This window comes from Syngnathoides biaculeatus, chromosome 16, assembly GCF_019802595.1.
Source record: "Syngnathoides biaculeatus isolate LvHL_M chromosome 16, ASM1980259v1, whole genome shotgun sequence".
In the NCBI taxonomy this organism is placed as follows: domain Eukaryota; kingdom Metazoa; phylum Chordata; class Actinopteri; order Syngnathiformes; family Syngnathidae; genus Syngnathoides; species Syngnathoides biaculeatus.
The window spans coordinates 5,571,228-5,588,660 of record NC_084655.1 but is presented as its reverse complement, the minus strand read 5'-3'; the positions used below and the strand labels follow the sequence as shown (position 1 = coordinate 5,588,660).

At 46.2% G+C, this 17,433-nt stretch overlaps 1 protein-coding gene across 1 annotated transcript; it reads right to left on the bottom strand.

The window, feature by feature from the left end:
- Positions 1-5,603: 5,603 nt before the first annotated feature.
- pvalb5 (parvalbumin 5) lies at positions 5,604-17,061 on the bottom strand. Its single transcript, XM_061846160.1, has 5 exons — positions 17,020-17,061; positions 16,497-16,582; positions 6,952-7,084; positions 6,582-6,691; positions 5,604-5,626 (listed from the first exon to the last, which is right to left on the bottom strand). The coding sequence occupies exons 2-5, from the start codon at positions 16,555-16,557 to the stop codon at positions 5,604-5,606; spliced, it is 327 nt and encodes a 108-aa protein (XP_061702144.1). The 5' UTR covers positions 16,558-16,582; positions 17,020-17,061.
- Positions 17,062-17,433: the final 372 nt, after the last annotated feature.

Genomic DNA, 17,433 nt, shown 5'->3' with positions numbered 1-17,433 from the left:
CCCCGCGTGGTCGAGGAGCTGGGGGCAGCAACCTTTCCCACGCAACGTTTTCGTCACGCCTATGCCGCCAACGGCAAGTTCCTTTGTCGGGTTACTCATCGCACTTAGACGCTACGTATGAGCTTTCCGGACGCTCACTCGGAGCGTATTAGCTTTCATGTCTTCGACGCACGTAGTAGCGACATCATCTTGGGCAGCCCGTGGCTCAAAGAACATAATCCGCACATAGATTGGGCCACGGGTCAGATCAAGACTTGGGGAGAGGACTGTCTCAGTCGCTGTGTCGCTGTCCGGAGAGACAGGGGTATTCAAGTTGCGCCGGTTCGGCTAACAGAACCTAGTACCGCCCTGGACCTGACCGCAGTGCCCTCCTGCTACCATGACCTACGGGAGGTCTTCTCTGAATCTAAAGCAAAGTCTCTGCCACCACATCGGTCATACGACTACGCGATTGAACTCCTGCCAGGCACCTCTCCTCCCAGAGGGAAACTGTTCTCTTTAACCGGACCAGAGCATCAAGCCATGAGGGACTACATCGAGGACTCGCTGGCAGCCGGATTCATTCGCCCCTCATCCTCACCAGCCGGTGCAGGGTTTTTTTTTGTCAAGAAGAAGGACTCCACGCTGCGACCCTGCATCGACTACGGAGGCCTGAACGACATCACAGTCAAGAACAGGTACCCTTTGCCGCTTATCTCTACAGCATTCGAACTCCTCCAGGGAGCCCGGATCTTCACCAAGCTCGACTTGCGCAGCGCTTACCATCTGGTGCGGATTCGGGAAGGGGATGAGTGGAAGACGGCGTTCAACACCCCCACAGGACACTATGAGTATCTGGTGATGCCCTTCGGACTGACAAACGCTCCGGCCGTCTTTCAGAACTTCATTAACGACGTGCTTCGGGAGTTCCTGAACAGATCTGTCTTTGTTTATCTGGATGATATTCTCATCTTTTCAGCAGACCTAACGTCTCACATTCAACAAGTCAGAGAGGTGCTCCGGCGTCTGCAGCAGCACCAATTATACGTGAATATGGAGAAGTGTGAGTTCCATCGGGCTTCGTCCTGGCTGAGGGAGAGATACGGATGGATCCCGGGAAGGTCGACGCGGTGCTACGGTGGCCTACCGCCACCAACAGGAGGGAGGTACAGAGGTTTCTGGGATTTGCCAATTTCTATAGGAAATTCATAAGGAACTTCACTTCCGTGGCCGCTCCTCTGCATTCGCTCACCTCGCCACATACCCTCTTCGACTGGTCCGGGACCTGCCAGGAGGCCTTCAGCAGGCTCAAGGCAAGTTTCACTACTGCGCCCGTTCTCATTATTCCGGACTCAGATAACCAGTTTGTGGTGGAGGTGGATGCATCGAATTCAGGAATCGGAGCAGTCCTGTCGCAGAGGAGTCCCAGGGATGGAAGGATCCACCCGTGCGCGTTCCTGTCTAGAAAGTTGACCCCGGCAGAGAGGAACTACGACGTGGGAGATAGGGAACTGCTGGCGGTCAAGAGCGCGTTGGAGGAGTGGCGGCACTGGCTGGAGGGCTCGCAAGTACCGTTCATGGTCTTCACGGACCATAAGAACCTTGAATACCTGAAGTCTGCGAAGAGGTTGAACGCCCGTCAGGCCAGGTGGGCCCTATTTTTCACCCGCTTCCACTTTAAGGTGTGTTTCCGCCCAGGCTCCAAAAACGGCAAGCCGGATGCACTCTCGCGGATCCACGAGGGAGGGCGCACGGATTCAGACGCCGCTACTATCCTGCCAGCGGGGTGCTTCGTGGCCGGTTTCACCTGGGCGATCGGTTCGCGGGTGAAGGAGGCTCTGGGAGAGACACCGTCACCCGCGGATTGTCCGTCGGGCCGCCTGTTCGTCATCCCATCTCTGCGGGGAGACGTCATCAACTGGGCCCATACCAACAAGACGGTCTGCCACCCGGGTATGGCGAAGACACGTTCAGTGGTCGAACAAAGGTTCTGGTGGCCTAACCTCAGCAAGGACGTAATGGAGTTCGTCAACGCCTGCCCGGTGTGTGCTGCCAATAAGACTTCCCGCCTACGGCCTGTTGGTGAGTTGCAACCCCTGTGCATCCCCTTTCGTCCGTGTTCACACATCGCGCTGGACTTCGTCACCGGCCTGCCGCCTTCTCAAGGGAACACAGTGGTGCTGTCCATAGTGGACCGTTTTTCCAAAATGGTTCACTTCGTGCCGGTTCCGAAGATCCCGTCGGCCAAGCAGACAGCCCAGTTGGTATTAGACGAGGTCGTCCGTTACCACGGCCTACCCCAGGACATCGTTTCGGACAGGGGTCCGCAATTCAGCGCCCGTTTCTGGAAGGAGTTCTGCAACCTCATCGGCGCTTCAGCAAGTCGGACATCGGGTCATCACCCAGAGTCTAACGGCCAGACTGAGAGGATTAACCAGGAATTAGAGACCGGTCTTCGATGTCTGGCATCCAGGGACCAGAGCACGTGGAGCCAGCACATCAAGTGGGTGGAGTATGCCCACAATTCTCTACCCTCCGCTTCAACAGGTATGGCTCCACTCCATGTCGTGCATGGGTATCCTCCGTCCCTGTTTCCTCCACTGGTCACAGAATCCACAGTTCCATCGGCCCTGGCCGTGGTGCGACGCTGCAAACGGACCTGGGAAGCAGCTCGGAGGACACTGTTGCGCATGAGCAGCGCCTACAAGGCCGCAGCAGACCGCAAGAGGAGGGCCGCACCAGAGCTCAGAGTGGGACAGCGAGTGTGGCTCTCCACCAAAGATCTCCAGCTGCGGACGGAATCCCGCAAACTTGCTCCCAGGTTCGTTGGCCCGTTCCCTGTTTCCAAGGTTATTAACCCGGTCGCCGTCTCGTTGAAACTGCCCAGGTCGATGAGGGTGCACCCAACATTCCACGTCAGCAGACTTCGCCCGAATTGCACGTCGTCGCTGGCTCCTCCGCTCAAGTCGCCCCCGCCCCCCCCCGCATGGTCGACGGTGGGTTGGTGTACACCGTGCGCCGGTTGCTGTCATCCCGCCGCAGAGGGAGGGGGGTCCAGTACCTGGTGGACTGGGAGGGATATGGCCCGGAGGAGCGCTCTTGGATCCCCTCCCGCTTCGTCGGCTTGCAGTGTGCACATTGAGGGAAGAAAATATACTTAAATGATTTTAGCAAATAAGTGAGTATATTGTGAAAAATTGAGAATATGTGAAAATTGTAAGAGGTTCTGAATACTTTCTATACACAGTGTCACATAGGTTTATACGTTTATCACATATGTTTGTCACATACATATATACACTACCATGCATAAGAATTATCATACAAAAAATGATCAATACAAAATTAATTTCTAACTTAATAAAATCAGTCATCAGTCATGCAGGTTGCAGGATGAGGAAGGTTAACAGCCAGGTGTGCTTTACTTTGTTGTGATACCTTCAACAAACACCACTTTTAATTAGTTGATGCATATTAGTGCAGGACACTTCGTTAGATACACCCACAGAATCACATCTTCTTCTTTTTTTCCTTTCGGCTTGTCCCGTTAGGGGTTGCCACATGAGACCTGATAAACCAAGTATTGAAAAAGTCCTCCATACATATATATATATATTTTTTTTAATTATTATTATTTTTTTTAAATGGTCAGATTTGGTTTTATTTTATTGTTATTGTATTTGTAAATTTGAGTGGTGTGCAAGTGCACGGTGGCTCAGCTGGTAAAGTGTTGGCCTCACAATTCTGAGGACCCAGGTTCGATCCCGGCCCTGGCTGTGTGGAGTTTGCATGTTCTCCCTGTGCCTGTCTGGGTTTTCTCCAGGCACTCTGGTTTCCTCTCACATCCCAAAAACATGCAACATTAATTGGACATTCTAAATTGCTCCTAGGTTTGATTGTGAGTGTGACTGTTGTCTGTCTCACCGTGCCCTGCGATTGGATTGTAACCAGTTCAGGGTGTACCCCGCCTCCTGCCCATTGACAGCTTGGATAGGCTCCAGTACCCCCCCCAACCCTCGTGAGGATAAGTGGCAAAAAATGGATATATATACACAAAAATCTTCAAGGTACAATATTTTTTTTTTCTCTGAAGCATTTTTACACTGCTTTGATTTTAGTGGGGTGAGTACAGTTACATACATGAATGCAATTGTACTAATAATTTCTTAGAGGGAAAAAAGTTACTGATGGTGTAGTGATACAGGCGTCCACCTTTGGTGCGGGCAGCGTGGGATCAATTTCCGCTCAGTGTTGGTGTCGATATCTACCCTGCGACTGACTGGCGACCATTTCAGACTGTAGTCCACCTTTCGCCTGAAGCTAGCTGGGATAGGCCCCAGCTTTCCTGTTACCCTTGTGAGGATAAGATGCTTGGATAATGGATGGATGGAATGTCTTAGATGTCTTAAAGGGAAATTCTGGGGGTTTGGATTAACAATGTATCCAACAGGTCATGTTATATGTACTGTACCTTCACAATGTGATCTTAATCATCTCTCATATAATGGTTTTTTTTATAAGATTTTTTTCGGCAATTCCGAATTTTCATGGGCGCCAGCATTTTAGTGAGTCACATGACCTACGTGCATGGATGTGACGTAATAGGCGCGGCAACAAAGGCTCACTTACGTTGGGAAACTATTATGGCCAACGCTGATTTCTCGGATTTATCTTCATTTGATGAAGAACGCGAGTCGGCCGAGGCGGGACACACCATTCATCCATCCAATCGATTTTACAGTGCGTTTCTGCCAACCAGCGGAGGACTGCACTGAAGACACCACTCATGGCCATGAAGGATGGTAGAACCCATCAGTGAGAGGTAGCCCTTATATTGTGGGTTCTGACAGGGTCCCCACAATTTGGCACATGGTGTCCACCACCTACAAATGCTTCATCTTGGACCCTGACATAGCTTCCAGTTCATTCATATTCCTTACTTTCACTTCATTAAAAACAGATGACAATAGCACGGTGATGCAGCTGTAGAGCATTGGCCTCACAGTTCTGATGACCAGGGTTCAAATCCCAGCCCACCTGTGTAGAGTTTGCATCTTCTTCCTGCACCTGCGTGTTTTTCTCCAGGCACTCCAGTCTCTTCCAACATCTCAAACATGCATACATTAATTGGAGAGACCAAATTGCCCGTAGGTGTGATTGTGAGTGCGGATGTTGTCTGTCTCCATGTGCCCTGCAATTGGCTGGCAACCAATTCAGGGTGTACCCTGCTTCCTGCCCGATGACAGCTGTGATTGCCCCCAGCACTCGTGACCATCGTGAGGATAAGTGACAAAGAAAATGGATGGATGGATGGATGGATGGTTGGATGGATGGATGGATGGATGGATAGATGGATAAAAAGAGATCACAATGGCATCAAATCATAAATACCTTTATTGATCAGTTCCAGGTAAATTAATTTAACACATATGGCTTCCAGAATTCTTGTCTTCTGTAGCAGACATTTAACATCAGACCAACAAGGAGAGCAGCAGGTAGGCAAGAAGGTTTTGAATATCTGAGGTTTCTGGTCTCTACATGAAATGATCTGGTGAGTCAGAAATTTCCTTTCTGCCGTTATTCACTACAGGGAAAGGAACTCCTAGCTCTTAAAGCTGTTCTTTTTATTTCAGAAGTTCGCAGAACTCTGTAAAGAAAACAACAAAAAAGAGGAGTTTAAGCAAAAAATGCATGGGCAGATACCTTCCGTGCATATGACTTTTTATAATGTGGTTTCAGCACTAAGGAATGGATAGCTCCCTATAACCCCCTATTCACAGTATTGTTTTGGGTGGTCAGAGAATGGTCTGAATGCCTTTGATTTGCTATAGTAGAGTTTTCCAACCTTTATTGAGTCGAGGCACACATTTTAGATATGTGAAAAATCTCATGGGACACCTCAAAAATAAAATGGTAAAAAAAAATACACTGTACTCTACAGTATAGTACACGTGTGAATGATAAACTTTGTCTTAATTTACTCAAATTTGCTGTGAAATATTGGCTGTATGAATAGCAACATGTGGATGAACAGTTTTATTGTACTTTCTGCCATCTAATGCAAAAGAATATTATTGTTCTAAGGGTGACTGCTAAAATGACCCGCTTGTTCCATTTCCATGCTTTGTGTTATGAGCCAGCGGCACAGTGGAGCAACTTGTTAGAGCATAGGCCTCATAGTTCTGAGGATTGGGGTTCAAATCCTGGCCCTCTCTGTGTGAAGTTTGCATGTTCTCCCACTGCCTGCATGAGTTTTCTCCGGGCACTCCAGTTTACTCCCACGTTCCAAAAACATGCATTAATTGGAGACTCTAAATTGCTCCTAGGTGTGATTGTGACTGTTGTCTGTCTCCATGTGCCCTGCGATTGGCAGGCAACCAGTTTATGGTGTACCCTGCCTTCTGCCCATTGACAGCTGGGGTAGGCTCCAGCACTCCCTGCAACCCTTGTGAGGATAAGTGGCAAAGAAAATGGAAGGATATAAAAACTTGGCCTTTGAACAGAGTTTTTATATCTACTGTACAGTATACAGGAGGTGGGTGTTTGCTTCAAATTGGGATTACTGGTTAACCTTGATGTTTTAACATTTTCCATGCACAAACCTTCCATCCCAATCTGGCCATCGCCATCTTTGTCTCCTGCAGCCATCAGAGTCTTGGTTTCAACAGTTGTCAGCTCCCTTGCATCAGAAGAGAAATTCTGAAGGAACAATCTGAGGGAGGAGCATAATAGTGCATAACATAAATCTTTACTCATGACATTTATCCCTTTCTACTGCAGGTCTATCTACTGTCTTCAGTCACCCCTTATGCATGAATTTACAGTTGTAGCATTAAAGTTAAGTTCTGATTGAGGGCTATTAAATGCATCTACAGTATCTGTGCAGCTCTTCATCCTTATAGAAGTCATTAAACCACTCGTGTTTACACACCAAACATGCACTCCCATGAATACACACATTGACACACATACTTCAGCTCCTCCTCCTCAATGAATCCACTCCTGTCCTGGTCCAGGACTGTGAAGACACTTTTCCAGTTTGCTACAGACGAGTTTACCAGTCCCACTTGTGCAAAGAAAGTTTTGTAGTTGAACGTGCCCGGAGCTGCGTAATGATAAAGGGGAAAAAAACAGCTGTTTTCAAAATGTTTACACCAAAACACTAATACAAGAATATTGTACTTACCTCTCCATGTAGCACTATTATGACCAGCATTCAAAATACAGTGGTGCCTTTACATAGTATCTTAATTTATTCTGGTTGCACCACCAAACACTTGTATTGCTAATATATGTTTAATAATATAATACATAATGTGGATATACTGTACATGAAGATTGTCTCGATTCCATCCATCCATTACCTTTGACGCTTATCTTCACAAGGGTTGCGGGGAGTGCTGGAGCCTATCCCAGCTGTCAATGGGCAGGAAGCGGGGTACACCCTGAACTGGTTCCCAGACAATTGTAGGCACATCGATACAAGGAGACACACTCACAATCACACCTAAGAGCAATTTAGAGTGTCCATTTAATGTTGCATGTTTTTTTGGGATGTGTGACAAAACCGTAGCACTCTGAGAAAATGCAAACGCCATACAGGCTGGTCCGGGATTGAACCCTGGACCTCAGAACTGTGAGGCCAACGCTTTTCCAGCTGATCCACTGTGCCACCTTGTCTCAATTCCTCAGTGATATTAGTCTTTCTTCAAAGGGGATAAAGAATATATACCTCTGAATATTTTATGATGTGTTACTCTACTGTTTGTCCTCAAATATCTGTTAATTAAAGGATCATAACACCAATTATCTTCCGTTCCAATAGGTGTTAGCATTAAGCTAGCGGACTTTATGGCAAAGCTCTGTTGTTGTTCTAACTACACAATATGTTGTTCTTTTCTTTTTTTTTTTTCATTTGATGATAAGCTTCAATTGAGTGTGGCAATAAACTACTGGAAGACTTTCTTTAGGGTTGTTTTTTTTTTTTTTGTCACTATCTGCAAAATTGCTGGTTGTAAAGTTACTTGACTTGAGTGCCATCAAACAGTGCTCGTTTCTTAAATTTTTGCTCAAAAGTTGAAGCAAAAACTTGGCCGAACAACAGCTAGTATCTCAAAAAACACAAGTTTTAGCATAAGTGTAAGAAAAGTATATTGAATGTTATTGTAAGATTATGCACAGTTTGAACATTAACTTAAACAATGGACAATAAAAAATCATACCTCTACTTACTAAATCAAATCATCCAGGAAGTCATTCCATAACGTGAATTTTTCATAAACAGAAGCACTATTTATATGGAAATAGCCTAATCTGTTCCAAGACCCACGCCAAAAATAAGCATTCAAAGTACATAATGTAAATCCATCCATCCATTTTCAACCAGTTCTCCAGGTCACATCGCGGGGGAAGTATCTTCAGCAGGGATACCCAGACTTCCCTTTCCCCAGCCGCTTCTTCCAGCTCTTCCAGAGGGTTCCCAAGGTGTTCCCAGGCCAGCCTAGAGACATAATCTCTCCAGCGTTTCCTGGGTCATCCCTGGGGTTTCTTTCCGGTGGGACATGCCTGGAACACCACACCAGGTAGGCATCCAAAGGAATCCGGATCATATGCCCCAGCCACCTCATTTGGCTCCTTTCAATGCGGAGGAGCAGCAGCTCGACATGGATCCCCTCCCAGATGACCAAGCTTCTCACCCTATCTCTAAGGGAGACTCATTTCGGCCGCTTGTATCCGGGATCTTGTTCTTTCGGTCACGACCCACAGCTCGTACCAATAGGTGAGGGTAGGAACGTAGATCGACTGGTAAATTGAGAATTTTGCCTTTCGACTTAGCTCCCTTTTCACCAAAATGGATCGATACAAAGTCCGCATTGTAGGTGCTGCACCAATCTGTCTGTCATTCTCCCGCTCCATTCTTCCCTTACTCGTGACCAAGACTCCAAGATACTTTAACGCCTCCACCAGGGAGAGGATATCATCCCCAACCCGGAGAGGGCACGCCACCCTTTTCTGACTGAGGACCATGGGCTCAGATTTGGAAGTGCTGATTCTCATCACAACCGCTTCACACTCAGCTGCGAACCGCTCCAATGAGCATTGGAGATCAGAACCACATCATCTGCAAAGAGCAGAGATGTGATACTGAGGCCACCAAACTGAACACCCTCTTCGCCTCGGCTGTGCCTAGAAATTCTGTCCATAAAAGTTGTGAAGAAAATCGGTAACAATGGGCAGCCTTGGCGGAGTCCAACTCTCACCAGAAACAAGTCTGACTTATTGTCACCAATGTGGACCAAACTCAGCACAGCAGACAGCAGTCATACAGGGACCGAACATCCCGGATCAGGGGGCTCGGTACCCAACAATCCAGAAGAACCCTCCACAAGACTCTCTGAGGGACACGGTCGAATGCTTCTCCAAGTCCACAAAATACATGTCGACTGGTTGGACGAACTCATGCACCCTTGAGTATCCTGCCAAGGGTGTACTGCTGGTCCATTGTTCCACGGCCAGGACAAAAACCACATTGCTCAACCTGGATCTGAGATTCGACTTAACGACGGACCCCTCTCCAGCACGCCTGAATAGAGCTTACCAGGGAGGCTGAGGAGTATGATACCCCTATAGTTGGAACACACCCTCTGGTCCCCCTTCTTGAAAAGGGGGACCAACACCCCAGTCTGCCAATCTAGAGGCACTGTCTCCGACGTCTACGCGAGGTTGCAGAGGCGTGTCAACCAAGACAGCCCCACAACATCCAGAGCCTTTGGGAACTCTGGGCAAATCTCATTCACCCCCGGAGCCCTGGCACCAAGGAGCTTTTTAACCACCTCGGTGACCTCAACCCAGAGAGAGAAGATCCCCCCTCAGAGAACCCAGACTCATCTTCTTTATGGGAAGGTGTGTTGGTGGAATTGAGGAGGTCTTCAAAGTATTCTCCCCACCGATTTACAACATCCCGAGTTGAGGTCAGCAGTGCCCCATCCCCACTAAACACAGTGTTGACGGTGCACCGCTTCCCCCTCCTGAGATGTCGGACGGGGGACCAGAATTTCCTCAAAGCCATCCTGAAGTCGTTCTCCATGGCCTCACCAAACTCCTCCTACGCCTGGGTTTTTGCCTCAGTGACCACCGAAGCTGCGTTCCTCTTGGCCAGCCGGTACCTATCAGCTACCTCAGGAGTCCTGCAGGCTAAAAATGCCTTATGGGATTCCTTCTTCAGCTTGACAGCATCCCTCATTGTTGGTGTCCACCACCATGTTCTGAGGTTGCCGCCACGACAGGCACCGACCACCTTACGGCCACAGCTCCAGTCCACCACCTCAACAATGGAGGCGCGGAACATCGTCCACTCAGACTCAATGTCCCCCACCTCCCGCAGAACATGAGCAAAGTTCTTTCGGAGGTGGGAGTTGAAATCCATTCAGAGAGGGGAATGTCTCAGCCATTTCCAGCAGACCCTCACAATACGTTTGGGCCTGCTACGTCAGACCGGCATCTTCTCCCACCATTGGAGCCAACTCACCATCAGGTGGTGATCAGCTAACATCTCCGCCCCTATCTTCACCTTCATGGTCGTAAGTCCAATGACACGACTACAAAGTCGATCATCGAACTGCGGTGCCAGGTGCACATGTGGACATCCCTATGCCTGAACATGGTGTTCGTTATGGACAATCCGTGATGAGCACACAAGTCCAATAAAAGAACACAACTCGGGTTCTGATCGAGGCAGCAGTTCTTCCCAATCACACCCTTCCAGGTCTCACTGTTATTGCCCACGTGAGCATTGAAGTCCCCCAGTGGAATGATAGAGTCCCCAGAGGGAGCGCTCTCTAGCACTCCCTCTAAGGACTCCAAAAAGGGTGGGTACTCTGAACTGCTGTTTGGTGCATAAGCACAAACAACAGTCAGGACCTGTCCCCCGACCTGAAGGTGGAGGGAGGATACCCTCTCATCCAACGGGGTAAACCCCAATGTACAGGCCCCGAGCCGGTGGGCAATGAGTATACCCACACCTGTTCGGCGTCTCTCACTGAGGGCAACTCTCGAGTGGAACAGAGTCCAAGTGGTGCATAGAGGCGAGTCCGACTATATCTAGTCGGAACTTCTCGACCTCATGCCTCAACTCGGGCTCCTTCCCTGCCAAAGAGGTGACATTCCATGTCCCTAGAATTAGTTTCTGTAGCCGGGGATCAGATTGCCAAGGTCCCCGCCTTTCACCACCGCCCGGCTCACAATGCACCCGAACCCTATGGGCCCTCTCACAGGTGGTGAGCCCAAGGGAAGGGGGACCCATGTTACCATTTTGGGCTGTCCCCCGCTGAGCCCCACATAATGTAAAGAATAATAAAAATGATGTTCATTTACCTTTGCCGTTGGACAACTACGTGACGAGAAGGGTGAGTGAGAAGTAAAAGGCATCGTGGGGGACATAGGAGGCCAACATTTGACAGCCAAGAGAAAACATACGTATAAATGTGCGCACACACACAACTTAATTCCACCAAAGTTTTTTGAGCCCCTTTGTGAAGAAAGATTAAAAAGTTACAGAAAACACAAACGAAAAACTCACCAAGAAGTTCTATTTTGCAAATGTGCACTAGCTTTTGACAGCATGTGAAAGTGCTTGCGTGATTTGGTGAAAGCCTAGTGTCCAAGGGAAACGAAAAGCATCATGGGTAAAGACTGACGTGCCCCTCTAGCCAATGGGATGCCAGGAAGATGAAATGACGATAGCTAATGGGAGAGCCACACAAACAAAGATACAGGATATAAAGACCAGATCCACCACGACCCAAGTGCGCCATGATGAGCCAAATCACCACCTCCCCAAACTGTCCCTCCCATATGATTGTTCCCGCGTGTATTGTTTGTCCTGTTTGCAATACACGTCTCAATGTCCTCATTGATGCCAGTGTAGGTCACGTTGAGTACGTCAGCTCCAATTGCTTTCTCAAACCCCTCCAATTGTTGAAAAAAGTCACAGCCGTACATGGTCTACTCATCTTCCCTTTCACTTACCAAACAGTACCATTTACTCTACTTATCTCAGGCAATCACCATGAAAACATTTCGCTATTAATTGGTCCTTTCCCTCTCTTAGTCCTTGGAATTCCCTGCCTCATGAAGCACACACGCCCAGAGACCGGACCCACCTATTGATCACCGAGCGCAGTCCTCACTGCCGTTTGCACTGTCTGCTTTGTCCCATGCCACTACAGCAAACCTCAATTACCTGCCTCACCAGGCGACCTCTCCCGGGCATCAAAGAATATCTTGAGCTCTACCCTGTTTTCAATAAGGATGTTGCCATTTTACTACCGTCTCAATGGCCTTATGACTTCACGATCAATCTTCTGCCGGCAGCCCTCTCCCTTCCAGCCATCTCTTAACCTTTCTCGCCCTGAGAAAAAGGCCATGGAAGACTATATCGGTGACTCCCTGACTTCTGGACTCATCCAGCCCTCTTCTTCCACCGTGGGGGCCAGGTTCTTCCTGGTTGACAAGAAAGATACAAATCTACGCTGCGGCATCAATTACCATGGACTCAATGTCATCAGGATTGAAAATAAAATCTCCACTTCCCCTCATTGACCTCTCATTTAAACCCCATTGCCCAGATATTCAACAAATTGGATCTATGCAATCTATACAAGCTCATCCGCATCAGAGAGAGGGATGAATGGAAAACTGCTTTCAATACCCCCTTTGGGAATATGTGGTCATGCTGTTTGGAGTAACTAATGCACCTGCCATTTTCCAAAATTTAATTAATTAACGTCCTCCATGATATGTTGAACCCGTTTGTTTTCGTCTCTCTATACGATATTCTCATTTTCTCCTCCTCTCCCAAAGAACACCGCTGTCATGTCCGCCAAGTCTTCCACTGTCTCCTTGAGAATCACCTCTATGTCAAACCTGAGAAATGTGAATTCCACTTCTCCTCCATCCACTTCCTGGGCTATATTATTGACATAGGACCTGGCAAAGATCCAAGCAGTCATCAACTGGTCCATTCCCTCCACTCGCAAAGAACGTTTCCTGGGATTTGTCAATTTCTACAGCAGCTTCATCTACACTTAGACTAAAGTAGCTATTCCTCCTACTAGGCTTATCTCCACCAGTTATCCATTCCAGTGGACCCCGGCTGCATCCCGAGGCTTTGAGTTTCTTAAAGACTAATTCACCTGTGCCCCCATCTTGAAGCACTTGACCCCTCCCTCCAGTTCGTTGTGGAGGTCAATGACTCAGACACTGGAGTGCATGCTGTTTTCTCTCAGTGCAGCCCCACTTCCCAGGAACAAAATCTCATTTGTTCCCTGCTGAACATAATTATGATGTTGGTAATTGTGATGCTTTGGTTGGAGGGGACTGATTATTCATTTATCATAGGGACCGATCAGAAAAGCCTTGCCTACTACCACTCAGCCAAACCTCTTAAACCCGACGAGGTCATGGGCCCTTTTCCTGAGCCGATTTAATTTCGGCCTCTCTTTCTGGCCTGGTTCTTGAAACAGCAAGCCTGATGCCCACTTTGCATATACTTACCCTGGGCACATGCAGGCCTTTGTCTGAGCCTGCTCTGTCTGTGCCCGAGGAAAGACTACTCCCAACCTGGTCTGGTGCGCTCCTTACCTATCCTGAGCTGCACCTAGTCTTACATCACCTTGGAATTCATGACCAGCCTACCTCCCTATGAACGTAATACTATAATTCTTACTATTGCAGATTGATTCTCCAAGTATGTCTATTACGTACCCCTTCCCAAATTACCATCTGCCCTTGAAACTCCTTACCTCCAGTCACCCCTTTAAACTACACAGAATCAACCCCGACTTTGTCTTGAACTGAGGCCCTCAGTTCTCCTACCAAGTATAGAGGGAGTTCTGTCAGGAGGTGGGCGCAGCAGTCTTGTCTTCCAGATTCCATCCACAGTCCAACAGGCAGACATCATGGGAAAATCAAGACTCTCTCAGTCGCCTCTTCGCTGCGCTGCCGCATGCAATCCCACCTCCTGTAGTGGCTTCCTCCCATGGATTGAATATGCCCACAATTCCTTCACCAGTTTTGCATTGTTATGTCTCCTTTCACGGTCTATTAAGGTTTCCAACCTCTATTGTTATGGCAACAGTAGCGAGCGGTGATGGTTCTTGCATTGAGGGATCAACTGAGTGTATTTGGAAAGATGTTAGGTCACCTTTAACTTAGTCTGCTGTGAGGAATAAACGCCTCGTGGACCTTCGTTTCTCTTCCACACCTGTGTACAAAGTGGGTCAGAGGGTTTGGCTGTCTACCGTGACCTCCTGTGTCAGACCAAATCCCATAGGCTTACTCAGGACTTTATTGGTCCCTTCCTGATCACTAAAATCATCATGAAAATGGGAAGTATTTTGTATGTCAAGTACGAGTATTGTATTTAACAATCCTATCCTATCCCACCCAGCTTGTTCTTTCTTCCCAGAGGGCAGCATTACTGTCCTGTATAAAATTTGACTTCAGTGGGAGAGTATAGCATTCAAATAATGCTTTGCTTTGTTTGTTTTTCTTACAGCTTGTGTCCTGTCTATTCTTCAACATTCTTTCTGTATTGTCTCTTTTTCTTTTACTCTCCTCTCAAAGTTTGTTCTGTCTGATAGACGTTTTTAATAGACTTCATAATAAAATAATAAATATTCTCCTGTTGTACAGAAAAACTTGCGACATAAAAGAGATACCGATCCTCCATTCTGCTTGATCTACTGTAGTAGCCCAACAGGAAGGAAAATCTTTTTGTTGGAGTTGTCTGGTTTTGAAAAGAAATTACAATTTTCCAATGTTTTTAATAAAAGTTACATTTTTCCAACTTAATTTTATTAATTTAGAATACCCTAAATAAAAGCGCATGTGGCTCACAGTTCTGAAGATCTGTGTTAAAATCTGGCCTACCCTATGTGGCGTTCAGATTGTCTCCCCATGTCTGTCTGCGTGGGTTTTCTCCGGGCACTCCTTTTTCCGCCCACATCCCAAAAACATGCATTAATTGTAGACTCGAAATTGCCCCTAAGTGTGATCGTGAGTGCGATTGTTTGTTTGTCTCTGTGTGCCACGCAATTGGCTGGCAACTAGCTCAGGGTGTACACCTCCTCCTACTCAAAGATAGTTGGGATGGGTTGCAGCATTCCAGCGACCCTCGTGAGAATGAGCACCTCAGAAAATTGATTGATGGATTCCGCGATCGTTGTAAGGATAAGCAATATGAAAAATGTATGAATGAATAAATAAAATGTATTAGTTTTAACCTGGAACCAAACAGAATTCATTTTTTTTCATTTCACAACAAAATTGAGACGTTTTCTTTGGCTTTTTAATTTTTCATTTCTATTATTAGAAGCTTATATGCGGATGTACTAGCAAGTGAGAATAATCACTCTGGATCATCTATTTTTTTTTTTCTGAAATGAACCGTGCATTTCACTCTGTTTGGGTCAAAATAACCCCACAAGGCATGTAGGTGCTAGAACTGCCACACAGGTGCTTGCTTACCTGCACGCTCTATTCTCACTGTGGCCAAACACATCATACGCTCTGGAAGTGTCTAGCTCGTGTATACTGTATATTGTGTATATAGATTTTTTGCTGTATCAGAGTTAACCTGTTGCTCATTGCATTGCAGATTTTTTTTCATATTCATATTGCCTAATATTTGCTATTTTGAGTGGAAAATGCTTCCCATCTGGAAACATTAAAATAGTAACAACAAAAGAAATCATTGAAACACATTTTAAAAGGAATAAAATGTGCACAGGGGACAGCAAAGGTGTCAAACTCAAGGCCCGAGGGCCAGATATGGCCCGCCATATCATTTCATGTGACATGGATAAGCAAATCATGGGCATGTACTGTATGTTCTTTGGGGCCAAAATTTCAATTATAATCACTTCTAATAATGATGAGAAATTGCAAGCATTTCAAAATCCAAACATTAGGAAGGATGCAGGCAAGCTGATGCGTTAAGCATTTGTAACCATTTTCAGCTGTATGTAAACCAAGCTAATATACAAAAACTGGGACAAAAATCTGGCCAAGAAAAACTGTCAAAAACTGAAACGTACAAAAACCGAGGTTCCACTGCAAATTTAATATGATGGAGCGATTATACATTTATATGGTTCCAGAGTCATAACCACTCTGTGACGGAAACAGTAATTAAAATTTGGCCCATGACGAAAAAGTTTGACACTTCTGTTGTACAATACTACTGTGGATTACTGCAAGTTTAAGAGTTTGAAAGATTTTAAAAGTATGTAAAGTGTTATTGAGGACATGGTGGATTTTATAAACGGCGTGACGAAAATTAAGATCAGTTTGGAGATATTCATACAGCTTTAATATATGTATAAATAATCCCCATAAATAATAACATGGTCATTACTTCACTGATTTCCCCAATTGCGGGGGTGGTCTGGAACATTACTGTTTTCCAATCCTGATTAGTGTGTGAAAGCATTTTCGCATCCAATGGCCTGACTCACCTTGACACGACTGCACCGCAGCCACGATGTCCTCGTCTCTCAGCATCCCTGCAAATGCCATGTTGCTTTCTTTCCTCTGCACTTGCCTGAGGGAGTCACGCACATGCACAAAAGTGACAGTCAAGCCAAAGTGTGGGAAAGGTGTTTTCTGCTTTTAGGTGACACATTCAATGGTCTGAATTTCATAGCACGCCCACGCATATATTATTTTAGTTTCATTTTGCCATGGCAAATGATACAAGCACTTTGTTTTCAATGAAGGCGTTGATTCATGCATCAATTCATCATTTGTTGTCGACTGATAATACCGGACCTTTATAATACTTCATGACTCTTTTGTAGATTTGCGTGAATGTAATAAATCAATACTAAAATGACTGCAATTATCAGGAAAAAATTCTTTGTGATTTAATATACTTGGCCAATAAAGATGATTCTTAATTTTGCATAGTCAGCATACCTTCGCATAGCAGGAATAGTTATTCTAAAAAATGTATTCAGAAAAAATCAACAAGATGCTTACCGTTCTGCAGTCAAGCTTTTTGTATGCTTTCTCTGTGTCTCGGTTTTTCTTTTGTTGAGCTTCTGAGCCACCAACTCTCTCTTGCAGCTCTGTGATGCTTTGTGCAAGGAGCAACCAAACACATTTGTCAGTAAACCCGAGGAGAGTTCCCCTACCTCACCACAGTAAGTGTTCTCTTCCTCCTCCATCAGTTCATCGGAGCACATAATTTCTCACTCCTTTTGTTTTTGCAAACTTGCAAGATTGCTCTGAACAGAAATGATTTAATCTTAGAACTTTTTGTGTAATTACTTCTGCCTTCAAATGTATATTTGAATGAAAATTTTATTATATTTAAGGCAATTTTTTTTTTTTATTTTGGAGTATTGCCCACCAATGAAAGAATGATGATGGCTTATGATGCTGTTAATAATA

Coding starts and splice junctions, on each gene's coding strand:
- pvalb5 (XM_061846160.1), bottom strand. CDS start 16,557: ATGGCATTTGCAGGGATGCTGAGAGACGAGGACATCGTGGCTGCGGTG. Junction 6,692..6,951: donor ATTGAGGAGGAGGAGCTGAA/GTATGTGTGTCA, acceptor CTCCTCCCTCAG/ATTGTTCCTTCAGAATTTCT. Junction 5,627..6,581: donor TGGCCAGATTGGGATGGAAG/GTTTGTGCATGG, acceptor TTTTCTTTACAG/AGTTCTGCGAACTTCTGAAA.